The 24163-nt window shown below is 40.4% G+C and overlaps 2 protein-coding genes across 10 annotated transcripts; one reads left to right on the top strand and one right to left on the bottom strand.

Moving 5' to 3' along the window:
- The first annotated feature begins 1408 nt into the window (after window positions 1-1408).
- Window positions 1409-23935, top strand: LOC147625120 (uncharacterized). Of its 9 annotated transcripts, none has more exons than XR_015268924.1 (4): window positions 1409-1547; window positions 2283-2447; window positions 23169-23255; window positions 23363-23935. XR_015268924.1 is itself a non-coding variant. In XM_086818391.1 (4 exons), the coding sequence occupies exons 2-4, from the start codon at window positions 2382-2384 to the stop codon at window positions 9306-9308; spliced, it is 351 nt and encodes a 116-aa protein (XP_086674517.1). In that variant the 5' UTR covers window positions 1409-1547; window positions 2283-2381; the 3' UTR covers window positions 9309-10382. The 9 variants fall into 9 exon arrangements, 4 of the variants coding, with proteins under 4 accessions (XP_086674517.1, XP_086674519.1, XP_086674521.1 ...); XR_015268923.1 differs by lacking the exons at window positions 23169-23255; window positions 23363-23935 and adding exons at window positions 8927-9198; window positions 9296-10382 and having other exon boundaries at window positions 2283-2450; XR_015268921.1 differs by lacking the exons at window positions 23169-23255; window positions 23363-23935 and adding exons at window positions 5201-5282; window positions 5383-7012 and having other exon boundaries at window positions 2283-2450.
- Window positions 12413-14501, bottom strand: LOC147625121 (uncharacterized). The gene is made up of 2 exons (XM_086818388.1): window positions 13755-14501; window positions 12413-13633 (listed from the first exon to the last, which is right to left on the bottom strand). The coding sequence occupies exon 2, from the start codon at window positions 13580-13582 to the stop codon at window positions 12830-12832; it is 753 nt and encodes a 250-aa protein (XP_086674514.1). The 5' UTR covers window positions 13583-13633; window positions 13755-14501; the 3' UTR covers window positions 12413-12829.
- Window positions 23936-24163: the final 228 nt, after the last annotated feature.

Raw genomic sequence — 24163 nt, 5'->3', positions numbered from 1 at the left:
GTCAAAAACGCACAAAACAAGACAACCGAAAGCATCAAACCTCCCCTAGTAGAAATAGATTTTGATCAAAAAACGTTGGAGTTGGAGCTACGCTCTGACAATTATGATGGGGAGTCGGAAAAAGCAGAAGATAGCAAGGCTAGAACCTTAAAAACTCTTCCTAGCTATCAAGGTGACTACGAAGCAGCGTCGGAGGTACATAAGATTCCATCTCAAAAGCTAAATTCTTCGCCAAAGTTGGATATAAAAATCTAACTGCTCTAATGTCGGTACCAATCCGATGCACACTGCCCTTGGCAGACGTGTTAAGGGTTAGGCCTGAACTTTGGAAAGAATTAGGGCTACAGTTGAAGAAGCTAGGAGTGGAACTGCCTATCTCTGAACAGATACCCACTATAGATGAAAACCAAAGAAAAAGAAACTTCAAACTTGTACCTCTAAACAAGGTAGGAGACTACTGTGAGGGAGAGGACAGCAACACAACAATTCCTATAGAGTTCAAAGGGCAACAAACGCTCGTTATCCTAGATAGTGGGGCTGGAGTGGCCATTGCAACGAAAAGAATATGGGAATCATGGGGCAAGCCTGCCATAAGAAAAACGCACATGAAATTGCAGTTAGTAGATGGATACATTGAAAAATCAATAGGTCTGCTAGAGAAAGTCGTGGTGAGCTCATGTGGGGTTGAGTACGAACACACATTTGCCATCGTTGATTTTGGAAAGAGTCCTAATTATGATATTATCTTAGGACGTCCATTTATGCGACAACTTAAGATGATACAGGATTGGGGATTCAATTACATCTATTTGAGGCATCTCTACTCAAGTATTATCCTGAATTATTTGCGAGATGAGGACATCTTGAATCTTTTAAGTAGGGGTGAATAAAATGTACCAACATTTGGAACATTAAGAAATTTTTGTACACCTTGTATAAAGCTTTATTACCGCGATGGATTTTTCCGTCACAAGGTCAAGAAGAAAATGAAGGACATTGTGTGCATTCACGAGCAATTTATTTGACTCAATTTCGAGTCCGTTTGAGTGTTTTAGGGATTTTTAACGTGAAATTTATTCAAGTCTAAGGTCAAAGGTTGTTTTAATTAAAGCCGTTCAGACTTCATTTAAATATAACCGGCCAATTTAAATAGGCTTGGACAAAAATTGGTGGAAGGATAAGGTTGAATTAATTAATTACAGGATGGATAAATTAGAGAAAAGGGTGAAAAAAGGAGTGGCCAGGGTTGAAAGTGGAAAAGTAGAGGAAAGCTAGGAAAAAGTGGGGAAAAAGGAGAAAAGTGTGCAAAAAAGGAGCTAACTTGGTGCCCAAGCCACCCAAAAGTGGAGAAAAGTGAAGGAAAAAGCTTCTACATCAAATTGGCGCATTTTTTATCTTCTCTCTCTCTAGCTTTTCCTGCCACATTTTCTCTCTCTAATCCATGCCTGTATAAACAAGGCCAAGGGAGCACTCTTTCACTCAATTGAAGGCGCTCTCAACACGTGGAGACTCTCTTCACATCATCCTCTACCATCCTCAAGCTTTTGGTAAGCCATAGCTATCTTCTTCTTCACAATTTTGCTAATCTATGTCATCTACATGCATGCGGGAGCAGTAGGAGACCGGTTTTTGTATCTTCTTTAATTCTAATCATTATTTTGTTATGTAATCGCTGAAATTTATGATCTAAATCAGAGATTTGGATGATCTAATCACCTCTAATTTGCTGATTTTTCATTAAAAAAGCTGTTAATTACTTGTTTAATCATGCGATTTGGCTAATTTTGTGTAATTTTTGTTTTTTAAATTTGATTTAAGTACTTCAAAGACCTATATTTACTGAATTTTTGCATAGATTCTGATTTTCTAATCAGAATTAATCAATTCCCTAATCTAAAATCCCAAAACAGCGTTTTTAGGGCTGTTTTAAGCTTAATTAGTGCTTTTTTTGCCTAATTAAATTTCTGTTTTGATTCATGTTTAATTTCAGCGAGATTAATCTTCTAAATTTCAGAAAAATTATGTATTTTCAGCATTCTAATCTTTTTTACAAATTTTTAGACTCAAAAACGGTGACTTTTGGGCAAATATAGTGCTTTTTTCATGCTTTTTAGTGCTTTTTAAGCCCAATTTTTACAATTTAAAGCCGATTTTCCATGGGGTTATTTTTCTAAAGTTTATTTGTGAATCTAACCTAAATAAGTGAACAAAAGCGTTAAATTCTTTACGTTTTTTCCATTTATGGTCAAAATAGCGTTTTTGACTAGTTTGACTTGTGGAAGCATTCTCCGGGCATTCTAGCCGTCATCATGCCTCCAATTACATGAAGCAGAAGAAGAGGCGGAAGAGGAGGAGTTGCCAATGATCCACCACAAGTCCAAATGCAAGCGGAACCGACGCAAGAGAAAGCGGTACTCATTCCCGCTATTCAACAAAACATGCAAGAGGTAGTCGTACCACAACCTGTCGTGCCTGTTTATGCACCACCAAATGTTGACTAGGTTAAAGATTACTTTAAGTTATGAATGTACCTTTCTTTTTTTCATTGCATATTGCATACGAGTTACGAGCCTAGGAAGGAATATAACACTAGCCAAAAATATGGTCGTGACGAACGACTGAAACACGTAAGCATGTGTTTGTGCACCTTAAAGTTGTGTGCCTGCTGCCAAAGATTGGAATCAAAGTTTGTATGGCAACTTGAAGTTAAGTATGGGATATCCTAATAAAAGCTTTAGTTCATGCCAGATGGGCAAAACTAGGGAATGGGTGGAAGCCCCAAGTTTTGGACGCCGGGAAGGCGCAAGTTTTGTACCTCGCTCCGAGATCTGAGGAGTCCGAGAAGGCTGGATTCTAGATCCTCCAGCAGGAACCAAGTGTAGATCACATGCCCGAGATCTGAGGGGTGGAGGTCCCTTGGCGGCCGAGTGTCAGATCACACCTCGAGATCTCAGAGGTGGGGGTCCCTCGGGGAAAATAAGAAGTTGTAAGGATTTTGATGAATTTAATAGGAATTGTTTGTAGATATTCTACACTGTATTACATTGTATTGTGTGCCTGAAGGGCTGAATTAAGAAACACTATTCGGAATTAAGTGAAGGAACTTGTCTTTATATGTTCAACAGTGTGGTAGTAATTAGTTAATAGCTATTCTCCCTCCAAAGGAAAGTGGGATGACTGTGACCCCGACGGTCACGTTCTATGGCTGGGTGGACTCGATAAGTCGAGTAGCTTTCCTATATATTTGTAAACGTTAGATTGATTCATTGATCGAACCCTTATCTAATGGCTGTGCCTCTGAAATAACGGGAAAAAAAGCGTTAGAGAAGCTGTCACCGAGCGATGGCTGTGCTCTTGGATTAATGAGGGAAAAAAGCATTGTCGTGACTAGATCTCCCTTGCGTTCCTGTCTTTACAGTTGAGCAACGGGGAATTAATGAACTTTAGGCTGACGCACATCCTCAGGCTTCCGAGAATTGCAAAGTAGAGCTTGCCAGGGCGTCGACAACTTGTATTCGACGACTTGTATTCCGTGCTTCTGGAGAGGAGTCGGTTTGTCATCCGTCGGATTACCCAGTGGTAAGTGGCTACTAGGGCTTTAACTGTCCGCTAGGATGGGGCCCGGGGGACTCAACTTCTTTCTCTATGTCTCTTTTCTACTAGGGGTTGGGGGACCCTCACAGGGTGGGCATGGGCAAGGTGGGTAGGAGTGCTCCCCACTCCTCTCCTCAAAAATGCACCTCCAAAAAGTGCCAAAAAGGATGGAAAAGGGTCACTTTTTGCATGCCCACACACTCTCTCTAGCTTTTCTGCTAAAAATAGCAGCATATGCACACTTTGCAAAAACATGAGCTTGAAGAGGCCATACCTCTTGCATGATAGGTGAGTTTTGAGCAAGGAGAAGTGCAGGTGAAAGCTCTCACTGCCCTGCTCAAGATGATGTAAAGAGATAGAGGAAAGTAGAGCTTGAGCTCTTGCAAGCACACACACACACAAACCCTAGAAGAGAGCACACAAGGAAGGAGGCTGAAATCTTCTTCTTCTTCTTCACCAAAAAGACATAAGTAGTACAAAAGGTCTAGTAGCATAAAAGAAGCTACAACATAAGTAGTGTATGTACAACGGTCAATGTGAAACCGCTAGTGAGTGAGCTGGCTAGATAAGTATGCCATCACTCTCGGTAGGACCAGATGCAAATAGAACTAAGCTTGTTTTATTGCCAAAAGCAAGAAATGTATTCTCCTTGGATATAGTAGAGAGTCAAAGGCATATTGACTATTTGATCCAAAGGCTAAGAAGATAATGGTCAGCTGAGATGTAGTGTTTGTGGAGCATCCACATTCAGTGGAGGACAAGGATCTGTCCACTTTATCATCAAACGGAGAAATAATCCATCGTGTTCCCAGCCCAAGCATTGGAAAACTGAAGGAGGAGGATTTTTTGGATGACGAAGACTTTCAAAAATCACACCATCCTGCCCTTGCACCTAAAGGACAGCCACTTCCTACATGGGTAAGGTATCTCTTTGATGATCGTAAAACCACCCACCTGATGTTGCAGAAACTTCAACAGATGGATTATGTAGATCAAAGAGAATAGAGGATCAGAGAAGGTCTTCTAAACACATTGTCAATATGACCTTGATGGGGCTGAGATAATGGATTTAGTGAAGGAGCCTACAAATGGAGAAGAAGCTTTGGCAGATCCAAAGTGGAAGGCAGTGATGTAGTCAGAGTATGACATCATCATCAAAAACAACACTTGGGAGCTGGTTGATTGGCCACTAAAACAAAAGGTAATTGGCACCAAGTGGGTGTGGAAAGCTAAGTATAAATCCGGCCGATGGTTCATTGGAGAAATACAAATCTAGGCTAGTTGCACAAGGTTTTTCACAGGTTGAAGTCTTTGCCCCAATAGCTCGAATGATCAGTACTTGCCTTAGTCGCTAATGAGAAGTGGCCAGTTTTTCAAATGGATGAAAAATCAGCTTTTCTTAATGGACATCTCAAGAAGGAGGTGTATGTCCCTCAGCCGCTAGGGTTTGAGTTGCCCGAATCAAAAAATAAGGTTTGTAGGTTGAACAAGGCTTTATACGGGCTGAAACAAGCCCTAAGGGCATGGTACTAAAATGAATAGATACTTTTTTCAAAAATATTAGTTTTTCTAGAAGTGCATCTAATACTTACTTGTATGTACTCAGAAAGGATGGCAAATACATGATAGTTGTTCTCTATGATGACCTGATTATCACTGATAGACTTGATTCAACAAACACGAGAAAGGTTTGGCTCTAAGTTTGAGATGATAGACTTGGGGCTCTTGCATTATTGTTTGGGGATCAAGGTTTGGCATGAGTTTGACAAGATCTTCATTTCTCATCAGAAGTATGCAACAGAGATCTTGAAGGCATTTGGTATGATAAACTACAAGCCAATAAACAAACCGATGGAGGTAAACTCTAGGCTTTCTTCTGAGGACACTTCACCTTTGGTTGACATCAAGATGTATAGGAAGCTCGTTGGGAGTTAAATTTTCTTGTGTAATACTAGAATACACATTTGCTATGGGTGGTTGCAAGATGAGGTTATCTAGTTTCATGTAGTGGGCGCCCTTGGCTTTAGCTGGAAAATAGGCATTTTTTCAAGAAGAATAGCCAATCTCTCATAGTTAGCCAAGGAGTTTCACTTCAAGGTCTTCTAATGAAACATCATGTGCAAAGTTGGGCACCTAAAACTATAATCTGATCGAATATCCAATAATTGCAAATCCCCTTTTCTTTGGGAACCAAGTTTGTATACAGGCCATGTCGTAGGTTTAGACAGGTACAGTGAATGTGAGTAAATTGCCTATAACTTTTACATTATTACTCATATGATGTTCCCACTTTGCATATCAAAAATACAAATAACGTAGAGCTTAACTTGATTTATCGATTAATTTTTGATGTGTTCTATTATTTTTTATATTATTTAAAAGGTATTAGAATTGTTAAAAAACATACTATTTTATCCTCCCACCACATCTACCATTTAAAATGCTCAAATTGTATGGATCTAGTGATGATTAGATTGGGAAAGATTAGTATAATGTGGGTATAAGGTAAAATTACAAATCTAACGGTTGGATTCTTGTAGATTTACTTTGGAAAATTTATTATGGCTGTCAGAGGCCCATTAAATCAATTGTAATTTAATTCTAGAAAATTAAATATTGAATCTTTCAATCTAAAAACTCAAGGGATCAATACTCTTGTTTTCATGAATTTATTAAAAAAATTTTGGCTTAATTTGAGTATGGGAAGGTCCATTTTCAATCCTCCCAAGTGAGAATTCCCATATTGTGTCCACTCTCCCCTTTTCAAGTCTAAAACCAATCCTAGTTAGGTTTGGAAATCTAGGCTTGGTAAACTTCATAGCTTAGGTTTCATTCCATGTGTGAGGCTTGGGTAGGCACAAATCTTATATATGCATGCCACTTTATGTCCACATGAGCTTCGAGAGGATCCACATAAGCAGCTTGCCATCTCAGCTTGCCATCTCCACCCTCCATGTCAACATGGTCAACCTAGTTGACTCCCCACCTCATCATTAATGCCACATCATCTTGCCACCTTTGCATGCCACCTCGCACTTGGTGACATGGCATGCCACATCATGGAATTGCCACATCAACCATAATAGTGCCACATGTCAAGAGATTGCCACGTGTCATGCACGCATGTGACACGTGGCACCTCCTTCCCACCTCCCCTCTTTTTTCAAAAACATATTTTTAAAAAAGTTAATTTAGTAATTTAGAGAAATAGAATATAAAATTTTAAATAATAAAATATATAAAACTTATTAAATAATAGAATTTAAAATCACTAATTTTAAAGGATTATATTTTGGGATTAGATCAATAATATTATTATTAAAGTTCATATTATTAATTTAAAAAAATAAAATTTAATTTAATATTTCTTAAAAAAAATTTATGTAGAATAAATCTTTGAATAAAATTTGAAAAAAAATACTTTATTAAAAAAAGCAGTTATATAATTATAAAATAAAAGATATATTTAAAGATATATTTATATATCTAGTAATGATAAATATTTAGACTTGTTAATAAATATTATTAATAATATTAATTTTTAAGTGGATAATAGTTTATCTTTAATTATCTTTATGTTTATCTTAATTATCCAATCAATCTTAGATAGAAAATCCAATGAGATTTGAAGTGGATAACCTATTTTTCCTATATAATCACACATCTCTAGTACTATCCCACACTTATCTCTAGTACTATCCCATCATTGAGCCTTTATAATATTTTCTCTCTTAGCTTCCTTGAGAATGGGTTCTCAAAGTCGTAGGAGTCAGAAACGTGATAGGACTAGACTTCCCCCCGTCCACCAAGTTCAAGAGGAGGAGAGGAGAAGGGTAGCTCGTGAGAGAAAGAGAGAGTGGAGAGCACGTCAACGAGCAACACCTTCCGTTTTGGCGATGATCCAAGCCTTGCTCCTCCTCTTCCACTTCCTCTCCTTTCGCCCTCTTCCCCCCCACTACCCCTTAGTTTAGATAATCCACATGAACCCACCCTTCCTGAGTCCCCTTCTCTTCTACAAGAACCCATCCCCCCTCCTTTGGGCGCCCTTCGTGTAGATAGGAAAGAACTATCAAAATCAGGGGCACATCGTCGTGCCCATGCAATCTTCCATTCCTATTTCAAAGACCTCACGCCTTCATCACAGGCATGTGTGCTTGATGCTTTGATTGATCTGCCCAACATGGCCAACTGCAGAGCGTTTTCCTACATTGGAGGTCGAAGAGAGAGGAGAGCTGGCATGGCAGTGCTACAAAGTGTTCGTCATTCCTATATAGTTAACAGAGGAACTCTACGGACGCTTTGGCTGCTCGACAGGCTATTGTGGTAGCCATAAGTAGCTCCCAAATGAAGGGTAAGGTTAGTGCCACATCTCGCATCCTTTCCATAGCACCACACGCACTTAGAGTTGGGTCTATTAGATGACACAGTTTAGATGCCAATGAGGTTGGTGCTTTGTGGGCGAGTAGTGGTCGTGTAGCTAGGCATGATCGCCTACTAGATGAAACCACTAGAACCTTGATAGAAAGTTTTTGGGAGGAGAATTGTCGTGCCTCGCTAGTTTTCAAGAAAGCTTTTTGTAAGAGAGTGACAAGAGGAGTGTTCATTGAGCACGGTGCTTGCTTTCTTGAAATGACCCAAACTGAGTTGTATTCTCAGTTTGTGGCTTCGGGCAAAGGTCATTTGAGGGGTGTAAGCCTTGGTTTGTGAGGTACTCACGTCAGCGTGACACATGTTGTACCATGTTGAGTTCAAACTTTTTTATGATGTGTTCCGTTCTCTTAGTGGGCATAGAGAGTTGCCTCGTAGTCCTCGTGATTTCATCCACTCTCTTTTGTGTGCACGCACGGAGGATGCCCACCAGTTCCATAGGATGCCTTGTGTGGAGAGAAATTGCACATCATGTGGTTCACTTGCACATCTACAGATGGTAGATCTTGATGCAAGTGACCAAGAGATAGTGGCATGGCAACGTTATGAGTATGTGACACACCAGCTCCAGAGTGGTGCAGTCCAGGAAGTTGCAGCTCGTGGACAAACATACACCACGTTGTCACTTCACAGCCACATTTAGGGGGCAGATCTGCCTCTATATACGGCATAGTAGGATCGTCAGTTGTTCTGAGCATGCCTGGCAAAGTTTCCTATTGGTGTGGTCGTCTCTATGATTGATTTTACAGAGAACTACACATTCACACCTTTTCAGGAGATACAATCTGAGTATTACTTCTCAGAGCAGGTAATGGTTATATTTCGTAATATTTGTTTTGTGTTTGAGCTACATTACTTATTTGATTTTTTGTGTCCTAAACGTATGTATTGCTTACCTCACCAGGTTGCTATTATGGTCCACATTAGCTATCGACATGCAGAGGCTCTTGTAGATGGGATAGCGAGTACCCCCGAGACCCGTGTCATTATTCGAGAGTATCATTTCTATATCAGTGATGATCGTTCACATGATGCACATTTTGTGCAACACTGTTTTCGTCTTCTTCATGACGATTTTTTAGGAGATTGTGGGATCAGACGTGTCCAGCGATGGGTTTGGTCGGATGGTTGTGGCGCACAGTTCAAATCATCACGAAAATTCTATTGGCTCTACAGGTAGTACTTATGGTTTTCTTACATTTACAATTAAACTAAATTCACTAGAACATCATAAAGAAAACAATAACTAAGACTATCTTTTATGGATTTATAGGTGGCATGTGTAGTCTAGTATCCCAGTGATTTGGTCATTCTTTGAGACTGGTCACGGGAAGGGAGAGCATGATGGTGCGGGCACGTGTGTGAAACGTGCCTTGAGGCGTCATCAACTGCGGCAGGATGCTCAGCGGTTTAGAGATGCGGGGCACGTAGTCGAGTGGTGCTCTCAACATTTGTGTGGGAGTGCAGCATCATTGTATCCCAAACGTGATGCTTGGATTGTCAGGAGATTTTTTTGGCATGTGGATGGTGGCATGATTGACCGTAGAGCCTCCCATGATTGTGACACAGTACCTGGCACCTTGGGCTTACATTCCATTAGGAGCACGTGCATGGCGGCCCCCACGATTTACACACGACGGTTTGCATGCTTCTGTGAAGCATGTATGGATGGCGATTGGTCACATTGTACCTCAAGAGGATGGGCAGATGCATGGATAATGACATTCCTCTCCCCCGAGCATCATTCACATCCAGTGTTGTCTAATGAGCACACAGGTCCTGCGTTCATGGTCAGTTATGATGACCTGACAGATTTGCTACAGGAGGGTGATGTATTTGCTGTTATTGCCAGTGAGGGAAATAGCGAGGGAGTAGACTACTATCTGATGAGTTGCACTAGGCCAAAGTGCATCCTTGACCAGGATACAGTGGATGATCTTGGATTTTCTTATGATGCCCATAGCATGATTGTGGCAGGCCGGTTCTACCAGCAGATTCGACTTCATCAGGGGAGTCTTGAGTTCCAGCTGGAAGTGGGAGTTAGAGGCATTTCAGTTCTCTCATCTAGTGGTTGCTATCACTCTTGATCGAGTACAGAGCCAAAAACACAGTTCTCACCCTCGTTTTCGGCTTCGAGTGGATGACCATGATAGCATTCTAGAGCAGTTGAGAGCTAGAGAGGGTGCTATTGACTAGATCTCTATCTTGATAGTGACTAAACTCAGACTAGCTGGGTTAGCTCACTTACATTGTACTTAGATTTTTTGGGAGTGACTAATCTCAGAATAGCTGGGGTAGCTCATTTTCATTCTGATGTACTTATTTGATGTTTATATCATTATGAGTTTTTTCATTATTGAGTATCATTACATTTTAGCTAATGTTCTTGATTTTATTAAATTTTTTAACACTTTGGCTATCATATTGTTTGTTGAAAATCTCCATGCCATCGTACCCAAACATGCCCCGATGGGAACCAAACTTTGCCCACCCCCACATGCATGCAAAGTTTAGTCACAATCGGAGCATGTTTGGATTGGTAATTAGCGCCTAGTGTGGATTTTTCAAGTCTCTTGGTGCTTAAGAGGCCATGGAAAATCCGGGCCTTCCCCATACCATCGTACCCAAACATGCTCCGATGGGGACCAAACTTTGCAAGCATGTGGGGGGGACCCACCCCCACATGCTTGCAAAGTTTGGTCACAATCGAAGCATGTTTGGATTGGTAATTAGTGCCCAGTGTGGATTTTTCAAGTCTCTTGGTGCTTAAGAGGCCATGGAAAATCTGGGCCTTCCCTATACCATCGTACCCAAACATGCTCCGATGGGGACCAAACTTTGCAAGCATGTGGGGGGGACCCACCCCCACATGCTTGCAAAGTTTGGTCACAATCGGAGTATGTTTGGATTGGTAATTAGTGCCCAGTGCGGATTTTTCAAGTCTCTTGGTGCTTAAGAGGCCATGGAAAATTCGGGCCTTCCCCATACCATCGTACCCAAACATGCTCCGATGGGGACCAAACTTTGCAAGCATGTGGGAGGGCCCACCCCCACATGCTTGAAAAGTTTGGTCACAATTGGAGCATGTTTGGATTGGTAATTAGCGCCCAGTGCGGATTTTTCAAGTCTCTTGGTGCTTAAGAGGCCATGGAAAATCCGGGCCTTCCCTATACCATCGTACCCAAACATGCTCCGATGGGGACCAAACTTTGCAAGCATGTGGGGAGGACCTACCCCCACATGCTTGCAAAGTTTGGTCACAATCAGAGCATGTTTGGATTGGTAATTAGTGCCCAGTCCGGGTTTTTGAAGTCTCTTGGTGCTTAAGAGGCCATGGAAAATCCGGGCCTTCCCCATACCATCTTACCCAAACATGCTCCGATGGAGACCAAAATTTACAAGTATGTGGGGGTGGGTCTCCTCCACATGCTTGCAAAGTTTGGTCCCCATCATAGCATGTTTGGGTACGATGGTATGGGGAAGGCCCGGATTTTCCATGGCCTCTTAAGCACCAAGAGACTTGAAAAATCCGCATTGGGTGCTAATTACCAATCCAAACATACTCTGATTGTGACCAAACTTTGCAAGCATATGGGGGTGGGTCCCCCCCACATGCTTGCAAGTTTTGGTCCCCATCGGAGCATGTTTGGGTACGATGGTATGGGGAAGGCCTGGATTCTCCATGGCCTCTTAAGCACCAAGAGACTTGAAAAACCCACACTGGGTGCTAATTACCAATCCAAACATGCTCCGATTGTGACCAAACTTTGCAAGCATGTGGGGGGTGGGACCCCCCACATGCTTGCAAAGTTTGGTCCCCATCGAAGTATGTTTGGGTACGATGGTATGGGGAAGGCCCGGATTTTCCATGGCCTCTTAAGCACCAAGAGACTTCAAAAACCCGCACTGGGTGCTAATTACCAATCCAAACATGCTCTGATTATGACCAAACTTTGCAAGCATGTGGGGGTGGGTCCCCCCCACATGCTTGCAAAGTTTGGTTCCCATCGAAGCCTGTTTGGGTACGATGGTATCGGGAAGGTCCGGATTTTCCATGGCCTCTTAAGCACCAAGAGACTTCAAAAACCTGCACTGGGCGCTAATTACCAATCCAAACATGCTCCGATTGTGACCAAACTTTGTAAGCATGTGGGGGTTGGTCCCCCCCACATGCTTGCAAAGTTTGGTCCCCATCGGAGCCTGTTTGGGTACGATGGTATGGGGAAGGCCCGGATTTTCCATGGCCTCTTAAGCACCAAGAGACTTCAAAAACCCGCACTGGGCACTAATTATCAATCCAAACATGCTCTGATTGTGACCAAACTTTGCAAGCATGTGGGGGTAGGTCCCCCCCCACATGCTTGCAAAGTTTGCCCCCCATCGGAGCATGTTTGGGTACGATGGCATGGAGATTTTCAACAAACAATATGATAGCCAAAGTGTTAAAAAATATAATAAAATCAAGAACATCAACTAAAATGTAATGATACTCAATAATGAAAAAACTCATAATGATATAAACATCAAATAAGTACATCAGAATGAAAATGAGCTACCCCAGCTAGTCTGAGGTTAGTCACTGCCCATCTAAGTACAATGTAAGTGAGCTAACCCAGCTAGTCTTAGTTTAGTCACTCTCAACGGCAACCCAATCAAAATCGTCATCTCTAACCGCCGGTCGACGTGTGCGTCAAGGCTGCTGTGCACGACACGAGGAGGCTGTGCCAGCTGCGGGGGTCGTCGAATGTCTACGGGGAGGTCTGCCTCAAAGGCAGGATCGTGAGCTGGTGCCGGTGTACTCGGGAGCTCACGAGTCCCAAAAGCTGCTATAGCCCTCTCTCTCTCTACGTCGTGCTAATGCAAGACGTCTCTGTCTGTAAACCCAAAATCTATAATCTGCAATGGTACGTGTCTGCCACTCTGCTCGTGTAAGCTCCTCTGCTATAAGAACACGCTGCTCATGAGAAGCAGCATTGTTGCTAGCACCATCACCCGAGGTGCCACTAGGACCAGCACCACCCACGCGCTCATATGCTGTGATCTGGCTCTCATGTAGGACTCTCTGGTATGCATCAAACTCATGTGAGCTCCACTCAATCTCTAGAGGCACCTCAGGCTCCTGATCTCTATCATCGAAGGCGTCGAGTCCCAAGTCAATAGCTGATGTAAAATCAATAGGCCTGCCAGTCCTAGCATCTACTCGAACGAGGCCTCGGTGAAGATCATCAATGCCCAAAACTCTGTATGTCTCTAGGTCGATGCGTGCACGGCAAGAGGGGCATGCTGAGAACCGTACTAGCTCCTGGGTGATGCAAGACAAATGGAAAAAATGTCCACATCCCAGGGCATATCCAGTAGTATCAATGTCCTCCGATACATAAAGCGCAGCACGCATCACGTAGGAAGGGTGGTGCATCCTGAGGGAGAGGTCGTCGAAAAACCTCTGTAAAACAAGCCGTGGATATAAAGGTAGGTAAGGCATTGTCACGTCTGAGGATCTGCGAAACTCTCGAACATGCAGCATCAACTGCTCTGCCCTATGCTGGGCAATCCGCTCCATAATCTGGTGATGCTATGCCTCAGCTCTAGAGCTCTCTACCTCGGTCCGAGCCTACGCAAAAAAGTAAAGCATAAAAGTAATTGATTAGTCTCTCTCATTAGGTATTACTTAAAGAAATTTATAACTTAGGACCTTAATTATAACTCTTTTACGTGGTGCAAGAGAAACCTACCTGCTAGATGTCGGACTCTCTCAGATGTTGTGCCTCTGCAGTAGAAGCTGCCTCTGCCGTCTGTAATGCAGCTCTAAGGTGGTCAATCTCTGCTCTCACCTCTACCAACTCCTGAGTGAGTCTCTCAGTGGTAGGTGTGGGACCCTACGTGACACAATCAACCATGCCGCTCATGTAAAAATATAGAAAAGTACATATAAACATGTAAATAAATATAGAAAAGTACATATAAACATGTAAATAAATGACTAAAAAAACTTAAGAAGTAATAAATATGTAAATACCTCGACATCTGTCGTCGGTATCGATCGTGAGAACAGGCGCACCACGTGCTGGATGCTCTCCTGGTACTCTGTACGTCGATGCCAACCTGGGTGCCAAGAGCCTCTACTGTTGACATAGGCACAAATGAAGGATCTGTAGTAGGAGCTACACGAAGGGTTGGTGGAGGCCGCCTACCCTGGTCCTGGAGACAACCTTGGCTAGCACCACCACCCGGCCGATGGCTAGTGTAATCCACCTCCTCCCCTAAGACAAACTCCGCATATAATTGCTTTGCGAAGTATATGGGAATCTGGCGACTATAGATATGTGCCGTAATACGAGGATGCGAACACCGCGAAATAGTAAGTGGCTTGCCTGTCCCAGGCCTCATCCCACGACTATCGAGGAAAAGATCTAAGTAGGCTCCATCCCTAATCGGAGCAAGATCACAGACCTGACGATATGTCAAGCCATGTGACACAGGAGCAGTGCGATGGTGGGCTATCCACTCATCTACATAAACAATATCGTGAAGGCTACGAAGGGACGAAAGCATCGCCTCCAAGTCTACCACGATATGTAATGTAGATGGTGTGTCTCTAGCACTCCTACGGACAGCCGCTAACTCGCGGTCTATATCCGCGATGAGATCCACAATAGATGAGCGGCCCTCCTCGTGGCCCTCCTCGTGTGACTCCATGCTAAAACCTAAGCCTAACACAAAGGTCCAATGTGAAGGGTTTAATGTGAAGGGTCTAATGCTTAGTGCTAAGTAGCACTAATGAAGCTATAAAACAATGCTAATGCTAATCCAAATCAAGAGAGCAAGGAGAGTGAAAACGACTTCTGACAATGAGGTTAAAAAAAAAGTTTTCCGGTTTTATATTAAAATTTTTTTAAAGAATCATGGGGGGGGGGCTGTTGTGTGCTTGCTGCCATGGAAAAAAAAACCTCCCCCCCTTTGTGCGCTGATCGTGAGAGGGAGAAGGAGGGAAGCTTCCACTACCCTCTTCTCCTTCTTCTCCAACTCAACTCCCTTCTTCAGTATCTCTCTCATCTCTTCTCTGTTAAACAAGAATATTATGGCATAATTTTCATTATACACTAATCATCATTAATCTCTAATTATAATTAGCATTAATCAATCTTCCCACCTAAGAGTTCACACGCGGGAGAGAGAAAATGAAGGAGAATTTAGATTAGAGAGATGGAAAAAATGCTGCGCACTTGGGAGAGAACCCGATGCATCAACATGCTACCCCTATTGAAATTTAGCAAAAATTTGATAAAATTCCCGTGGGAAACCTGCAAAAATGCATTAAAATGTCTTTTTTACCATAAAAATGCTCTTAAAATTTCCTAAATAATTAGGAAAATTTCCTTAAAAATGTAGAAATTTAGGGAATCCTTTCTACCAAAAATACTCACAATAGCATGCACGGTATTTTGGTTAAAACAAATCCATAAAATGCTTATTTTAACCATAAAAATAGGTAAAAATAGCATTTCCACTCAGGGAATTTCCCCGCAGTGTCGATACATCTATCCAAGTCGAGAAGCACCGCGTTCCAACCACCATATTAACATTACCAATGCATAGGCCACCAAAACAAACCAAAAAATAAATTTTTTCACTTAGTAAATGTTATAATTTAAAACTTAAAAATGCTTAAAAATAGGATAATGCGAGAAAATTAATAGGAGAAAAACTATCAAAAATTAACTAGAGACCTCTCTAATATCATTGTTAAAACCCTAAAGATCTCTCTAGCTAATCACTATGCATAAACCTGGCATATAATCATCAACCCAACCAACCCCGAGCCCAAGGCTGCACACATCAATACAATGAAGTACCACATACCTAACCTTCGTGTCCCATACCACCAAGAGATATGACTTTAATCCAGTAGCACATAGCTCTAGCATGAAATGGCAAGAGAGTAGATACAATGTTCTACAGAAGAGAACATCCCTTGAGAGCGCCCCATGCCCCTATTATATATAGGAGAGCACTCAAGTGACTCTTGACTCTCCATTTCCATGTGTGACCCTTGGTTTCCTAACCCTAACCTCAACCCAAGGTTAGACCTAACCCTTGCCCCACTAGAGCATGTTCCCACGCTCCCATGCTCACATGCCTAGGGTGGGTTAGCCTCCTAGTATATGCACATATAATGTGCACATACACAATGGTGATCGGTTGGTACGCGTTATGAATACGCGAGCAGTGAGCCGCGTCAATGCAACGTAGCCACCCACATCTTGGGCGCGTCCCCCCACCACTGAACTACCTGGCAGCACTATAAATGGACATAGTTGGCACAAGCAAAGGTATCCAATGCTTGTGAGCATATATTCCGTATACTCTCAGTACGCCCTCTATCTAGATTCTGTCTACATCACTAGAGTGCATGGGTGGACAAAACCATCATATTGTACCTATCTCTTGTTTGGTATAATCAAAATTTTAAAATTCTCTCCATTCTCTCTATTTCATTGTCTGGTGTACTTTCTCTTACTGTATCTTTTTCCACTGTGCCATATTCTTACAATTGGATTAGATGAAGTGATGCTTATGGAATAGCCTAAGAATTTAAGTTAGTGAACGATGATGACAGATTGAGAATGAAATTATTAAAAGCTTTATAAATCTATTAGATAATATTGGATTGAAAGCCTCATATGGATTCATGGTAGAAAATCTCTGTCAAAAATTTATTTTGACCATAAGGTCGGGAAAAAGGAACTTAAGAAAGGAGATTTGGCTCTTATGTTTGGGGTTGGTTGCAACAAAAAGAAACTCAAAGGGATAACATCTTCAAAGTTTGTAACTCGATAAACCACTACTACAAGATCTTTAGCCTTCGACGGTACTTGCATCATCGAAATAAGTGTTGAAATCATCGTCAAAATAACAGTCTATGTTTTAGTCAGAAAAAATATCAAAATGTGCGTATGGGATAACGTCGTTTACTGGTGTCGAGAAAATGCATTGATTTTTTTTTCGCTTGGTGTGCTTTTTGAGAAAATTTCAAGTGTTTTTAGTTCCCATATTCCTTATCAACAAAATTTTTAGTTACCTTTCAAACAAATACAAAGGTATGTAGTAATATTTATAAGAAACTAATATGACAATATTTGTCTACCAAAGCTTGCACTAATGATCCCAAATACAAGAATATATGTAGCACTATTTATAAGAAATTATGGCGTGTATGCTAAAGCTTCCATTAAAGGTACCAAGTTATAGCTCATCATCAATTCTCTCATCCTTAGCTAGATCCATGGCTCCAAATACATCTATTTCTAGAAAGACCTCTCCATCTACATCTTCGTCAATGGGGAGAGCCTCATTTGCTATACGAGTAGAAGGTAGTTCATTGTCCTCTTCTATTTCTAACATTAGAGGTGGTTGTGTTAAAAGTTATTCTTCTATTTCTTCTTCAAATTCCGGATTAGGCATTGTGTTTGATTCTAGTTCAAGTTCTAGTTGATCTTCATTTGATCCTTCTTCTAGTTGTTCAACTAGATCAACATTTGCTTCTCGTTTTTCTTGAGTGGGTTCCTTAACCTCTACATCATTTGATATTTTATATCTTCAAATATTTGTTTACTACGTGGATCAATTTGGATTACAAACAACCACCTATGATCTCTTGGGTCTACCTTGAAGATGACCTGCTCACAATGCTCTTGTAGCACAAATGTGTCCCTTTGGTCTGTCCATATCTTTGTGGAGTCTACTTGAACAAATCTTCTCTTATCTCTGTGCATGGTTGCTTATGGTCCTTGAGTCACTACCTTGAATAACTTTACATAAAAAATGAACATAAAAAATATTATAAACCTAACCTTCATAATGTCTTGTATATTAAGGTCACTTGCACTTGAACAACATTCTTGCATGAAATTGGCCTCGACACTACAATTAAATGTTTTTCTCTTCTTATCTATTTTCTCCACTCAAAAGTGACGAATGCATGACCAAAGTGCACCAAAGTTGTGGTACTTAAAGCAAAAGAAGATCATGAAATACGAAAACTTATACAAGACTATGTCTTATGATTTCTTGTGTACATATAAAAACCTCATATAAACTCACTTACATTGTAATCACAACCATATAAAAACCTCATACAAACTCACTTACATGGTAATCACAACCATATGCAAGCTCCTCCTTCTCGTCTCTCGCTCTTATAACCTCGCCATTATGTTTTGCTTGTCATATGGTTTGCTGAGGCCATCTACTATAAGGAAATTCTAGAAGTTGAGTGAGTGAATCTGGGTATGGCAATGCTTGGGTTGTTTTGACTCTTTCTAAAATTCAAAAAATCTTGGTCTCTTTAGCTCTTTGGTTAGATTATACCTCTTGATCCATTTCTCCATAGCACGTGAGTTCAGGATGCAAAATTTTACCTCTCAATCCATTTTTCCATAGCACGTGAGTTCAGGATGCAAATTTTATTAATCTTCTCTCAAAATGCCATATCCATTGTTCTCTGAGGCCAAAAGAGAATACAATTCTTTGGACAAGCATGGTGTGTGTTGTAGTCCATCCCTATGGAGCGTAACATTGATTTTTCTTGTGAACGGTCCGATGGAATCTCATTGTCTTCTGGTAGAATTTGATCCTTCAATAACCTATATGATATAACACAATAAAAAAATAAAGGAGAAAGAGAAGATATTCGTGTGGCATCCACTTTAACACTTGTGCTTTTCTTTAAGGGAATATTTATTTCTACGTGTAACTTTTTCCATGTGTAAGTGAAAGTTTATTTTTTTCCACATGCTATTATTTAACTTAAAAACTTTTACATGTGGTGTTTTTACTTTACCATATGTGATTATTTTCTATTTTTCACATATGACAATGTTTTAAAACCATAACAAAGTATTCTTAGGATACACATGCACATGGGATGGGCCTAGGCACATGGGCTTAGGGTCATTTACATGTGGGATTAGGGCACTTGGGTCTTGGGGACTTATAAAGGCATGTGCTCTAAGAGTATTGTACCTTTTGTGGCATATTGACCTTTTGATACTCATTACACTTTACTTTCCACATTCTTAGTGCTAATCTCTCAAGCTTTCCCTAATCCAAGGCTAATTAGGCTAACCTAGATGTCCCTTCCTTTCATTGGTATATCAAAGCTGGGCATAGCTTTGTAGCAAACGACTCACAAAAATCGATTGTGAGAGTTAGGCAAAGCAAACCACTCACGAAAAAAAAATTTGAGAGTTTGGCAAAGCAAAGAAACTCATGAAAATCAATTTAGATTTAAATTCTATGCATAGAAAGATGCATATTGAATATTTTTTTACTATAGAAGTGTGATTTTCTTCATTAGATTTGAATTCTATGCGTACAAAGATGCATATTGGATATTTTTTAATTATAAAAGTGTGATTTTCATTAGATTTGAATTCTATGCACAGAAAGATGCATATTGGATATTTTTTTATTATAAAAGTGTGATTTTCATTAGATTTAAATTCTATGCATATAGAAAGATGCATATTTGGAAATATTTTTATTATAAAAGTGTTACTTTCATCAAAATTGATTTTTATGCATAAAGTGATGCATAAAGAATTTTTTTTATCATAAAAGTGTTACTTTCATCAATATTGATTTTTATGCATATAAAGTGATGAATAAAAGATTTTTTTAAATTATAAAAGTGTTACTTTCATCAAAATTGATTTTATGCATAAATTGATGCATAAATGATTTTTATATCAAAATTAGGGTTCTCTTTAATTCTATGTTTAATTTCTATGAATAATTGATAAATGAATAGTAAATACTCTCTGAGGAAAAATTTTATCGTTTCATATTCACTCGGATGGTAATGAGAAAATTCAAAAAACCTATCGAAGTCAGAAATTTAGATAAATTGATTAATTTATTCCTCATAGGAATTCGTGATTAGTTTTTAAAAATCAGTTAAGTGAATATTCAATGAATGAAATTTTGAAAAATTAGTAATTGAAATATCACTCCTTTTTCCAGAAAGGTAGTTCAGGAAGAAGCTTACCAGATTCAAACCCAGAATCAGACTTTGACCAAGACCAAACTCTTCGTCAGTTTCAAGGAAAGACGATGCGATCGGTTCAGGAAAATATACTTAAATCACCCACACCGAATCTGAAACTAAGTTGAGACCCTTTGATTTTGATCTGAGGATCAAGGTTACAGAATTCGAGGAATTCTGTTTGGAGTTCAGACATGCGATCGGAAAGTCTTGGATTTAAGATATACTCATTGTATTCAAACGAAAATCAAAACTGAAAACTTGCATAGAAACCCTGTTTTCTTAAAGGACTGTCTTACGCCAGAATGCTGGAGGGAGCATTTGGTATATGTGTTTTTCTAAGGGAAGTTCGGTTGCAACAGTTAGCAGGGAGTGTTCAAAGGACAGCTCACGTGGCAAAAACCTACCCAAGTCTTGGACCAGCCTCGGTATGGTAAAAAATGGTGTGCTTCCGATACGATGGGCGAGGACTGACGAAGCGGTCCTGAGAGAGTGAAGTGTCAGGACACCTCAGGAGAATCCTAGAGGGTTGCACGGGCTCGCGGTGCTTAGGACACCCATGCGTATGTCGTGGAAGATATTGTATGAAGGACCAATGTTTATTGTAATCTGTTAACTGGATCTCATTGTTGCTGACCAGTAGAGGTAATGTCTCCACAACTTTAGGGCATAGACTACTGAAAGTAGCTCCAGATCGTGAACAGTATAATTTCTCTCATGCGTTCTGAGTTTTCAGTATTCATAGGCCACTGCATGACCTTCTTGTATGAGCGCACCTCCCAGGGCAAAACCACTGGCATCAGTTACCTGAAAGGGTAGAGAGAAATTTGGTAACTTCAGAATGGGATTGGTTACCAAGGCAGTCTTCAGCTTATCAATAGCGCTCTGACACCTGTGGTGGAAGACCATTGAAACGGGGTATTCTTTTTAAGAATATTAGTCAGGGGGGAAGCTATGAGAGCATACTTAGGTATAAAAATTCTATACCAACCAGTTAATCCCAAGAATCCTCTGACTTCTTTCACTGTCTTTGGTTCAGGCTAATCTATGACTGCTTGGACTTTTGCAGAATCTGGAGAAATTTCATTTGGTCTCAACGGAGAGTCCATAGTGATACTGTTTTTTGTGAGAAACAAGGATTAGATGGAAATTTTGAGCTATGACATCTGTAACCAATAATTGTTTGTCAATGGATTGTTTTATAAGTTAAAGTTTAAAGAGGAGTGTGTGCATATCTTTATTCTAAAGCAAAAGTTAAGAAAGGCATTCAATTATGGGTGGGTGAGTACTTGTCTGGTTCTACCAATTCAAGTGGTTGGGCGGTGGCTAACCCATGGGCCGGATGGGGTTAGGCTAGAATCAGTAGAGTTTTAATAATAAAATTGATCAATAGGAATACGCTTAGAACTCGAGTAGTTAATTAAAAGCCTTAAGACTTCTCTAATGAATAGATCAACGGCTGTGCCTGATTCAATTAAGAAAAAAGTGTTGATTCAACGGCTGTGCCTGATTCAATTAAGAAAAAAGTGTTGATTCCTTCAAGTTAAGTCTGTAATAGTTTCCCTTCTATCTGGTTTAATCAGATGAAGGTTAGTTCAGTATCTTGACCTCGTTAGAAAAAAATTTGCTAAGAAAATAAAAATAGTGGAATTTTCCCTATTTTTCGGGCATGGAAAATTTTCTTAGTTTCGGTTTTCGGAATAACCACCAGCTCAGTCTCGTGTTGACCGGACATTTGGGGCGAGGCCCCGAGTGAGAAACCCTACCCCACACAAGAGGAAGCTACTTCCGCTGCTACCATCCAGGAATCCAGTGCGCAGAGGGATCTCATAGTTGGTATCAGAGCGTTGTTGTAAATTTACGAAACAGCAGCAGAAACTGCCTAAATTTCTAAAATAAATCCGCTAAAAAAATGTTTTCACTTGTTTGAAATGAATTCATAAATTAAAAACTCATAAATTGAATTGAATTTTTAGATGGATACCCCAAATCTGTCTGGCATTCTTGGACTCTCCCAGAGTCAAGATATGTTAGCCTTTGCATTCGAGCATCTCATCAACTCCGCTCTACGACCCGAGTAAGCAGAGTGAGACTCGCACGTCATTTTGAGGGTCTTTACTTTCTGGATCTTGTAGAGCGACGTCGGTATATGTGGTTCTTTGGAGGACGATGTATTAATATCAATACCAATCAATGTCAGAGACTTGAAAAAGAGGGAAAATTTATAATTTTTTACTAATCCTAATTAGCAAAATAATTAGCAAGATAATGGCTCACAAATTGATGGATTCTAGGCATGGCTCTGATACCATGTTGAAATTAGAGCAATGTGATGAGCTATGGTGGATCAAATACTAGAATCAACATCATTAACAATGTGATTAGCAAATAATTAAGATGTAATTAGTGAGCAATTAATAAATATCTTAATGTGATTAGCAAATAATTAAGATGTAATTAGTGAGCAATTAATAAATAGCTTAATGTAGGCATGGATAATCAAAAACAAGCAAATGCTCATTAGGCTAATGCCTCAATTTATAGAGTTTACATCCAAGCATCAAATCCCACTGATTTCTCCTTGATTCACTCCACCTCTCTTGCTTGATTCTCTCCACCTCTTCACTTTTCCCATAATATCTCCACACTTCCTAAATCTTCTCATGCTACCCTTTATTCTCTCCCAGTAGATTTTTTTGACCTTTTCACAGGTTCTCTCACATTTACACATTCTCTTTTACAGCCTCTAACCAAAGGCTTGTTCCCACACACACCCTATTCACTTGCATATTTCAACAATTTTGACAAGACGGGCCCTAATTTTGACGAGATGGACCCTATTTTGACTGATATGAAGGGGCTGGTCTCTGCATTCTAGGTCCTTGACTTCCCTGCCTTCTTCACATGGCAGGAGTCGGGCAGTCTTTAAGATGGTGACCGAAACCCTGACATCCAAAACATCTGTTCTCACTTCTAAGCTCCTCCCTCTAAGTCCTTGAAAAAGGTGGGGCTCCTGAGAAAGTGTTCTGAGGGAAGGGTCTTCCTTCACTTTCGAATCTATCAGCATCTTAATTTTGCCTTGGGCCTTGCTGTCTCTTTGCAGGTGGAAAGTTTGAAGCACTTCTCGGGGTTTGGAACGTTTTAAAGTTTGAGGGTGGGCTTTGGCGGGACCTTGACAACAAATGCCTTGGTAAAGTCCTTTGCCATTCTGACAGCTTCCTCCATTCAAACTCGTTTGGCATTTTTCACTTAAGTGTCTAATGGCTCGTTCATTCCTCGAATGAATCTGGAAATCAGCTGTTCTTCATCCAAAAGTGGAGAATATTTGAGGAGAAGGGCAAATGCCTGATGGTATTCTTCAATTGTTCAGCTATCCTGCTTCAATTCCAAGAACTCATTCATTTTGGTTTCCAGGAAGCCCACAGGACAGAACCTCTTTCTGAGGTAAGCTTTAAGATCTGACCAGGTCTGGGTATTTCGGTCGAGACGGTTTGTCTCACAATGGTTCCTCCATGTGACCCTGGCCGTTTCCACAATTTTTAATCTAGCGAGAGCCATCTTGCTTCTCTCATTGTAACCAGTTACATCAAAGTACTCTTCCATTGCTCCTCTCATTGTAACCAGTTACATCAAAGTACTCTTCCATTGCCTCGATCCATTTTTCCACTGTTTCTCCTAATTGTTCCCCTTTACCCTTAAAAAGACCAGGTTGGGATTGGTGCAGGGCTTTACGAACGTCTGGATCTAACTCTTCATCATTGGTAAGAGGATCCAGCTGCCTAGCACGGGCCGTGTGCCTCATGATTCTGATAAAATGAGATTTTTGTCAACTTAATTTCGTCATCAGACTTATGATTATTTAATTTTTGAGATTTATTTCTTAAACAATAATTATTCCATCATAATTCTTAAAAACAAGATTCACTCTGATAAACTTTTTAACCAATATTCACAACCATAAAAACAATTTAGAATCTTTTGCAAAACGTCATTTATTATCAAAAGTTTTTGATATATACATAAAGCATCTTGGCTCCTTTCAATAACAAATTTTCTAATGGGGTCAAGAGACTAACCTAACCTTTACCTGATTAAACC

This window comes from Cibotium barometz, chromosome 24 (genome assembly GCF_041138505.1).
Source record: "Cibotium barometz isolate CiBa-2024 chromosome 24, ASM4113850v1, whole genome shotgun sequence".
In the NCBI taxonomy this organism is placed as follows: domain Eukaryota; kingdom Viridiplantae; phylum Streptophyta; class Polypodiopsida; order Cyatheales; family Cibotiaceae; genus Cibotium; species Cibotium barometz.
This window is presented reverse-complemented; position numbering and strand designations above follow the sequence as displayed.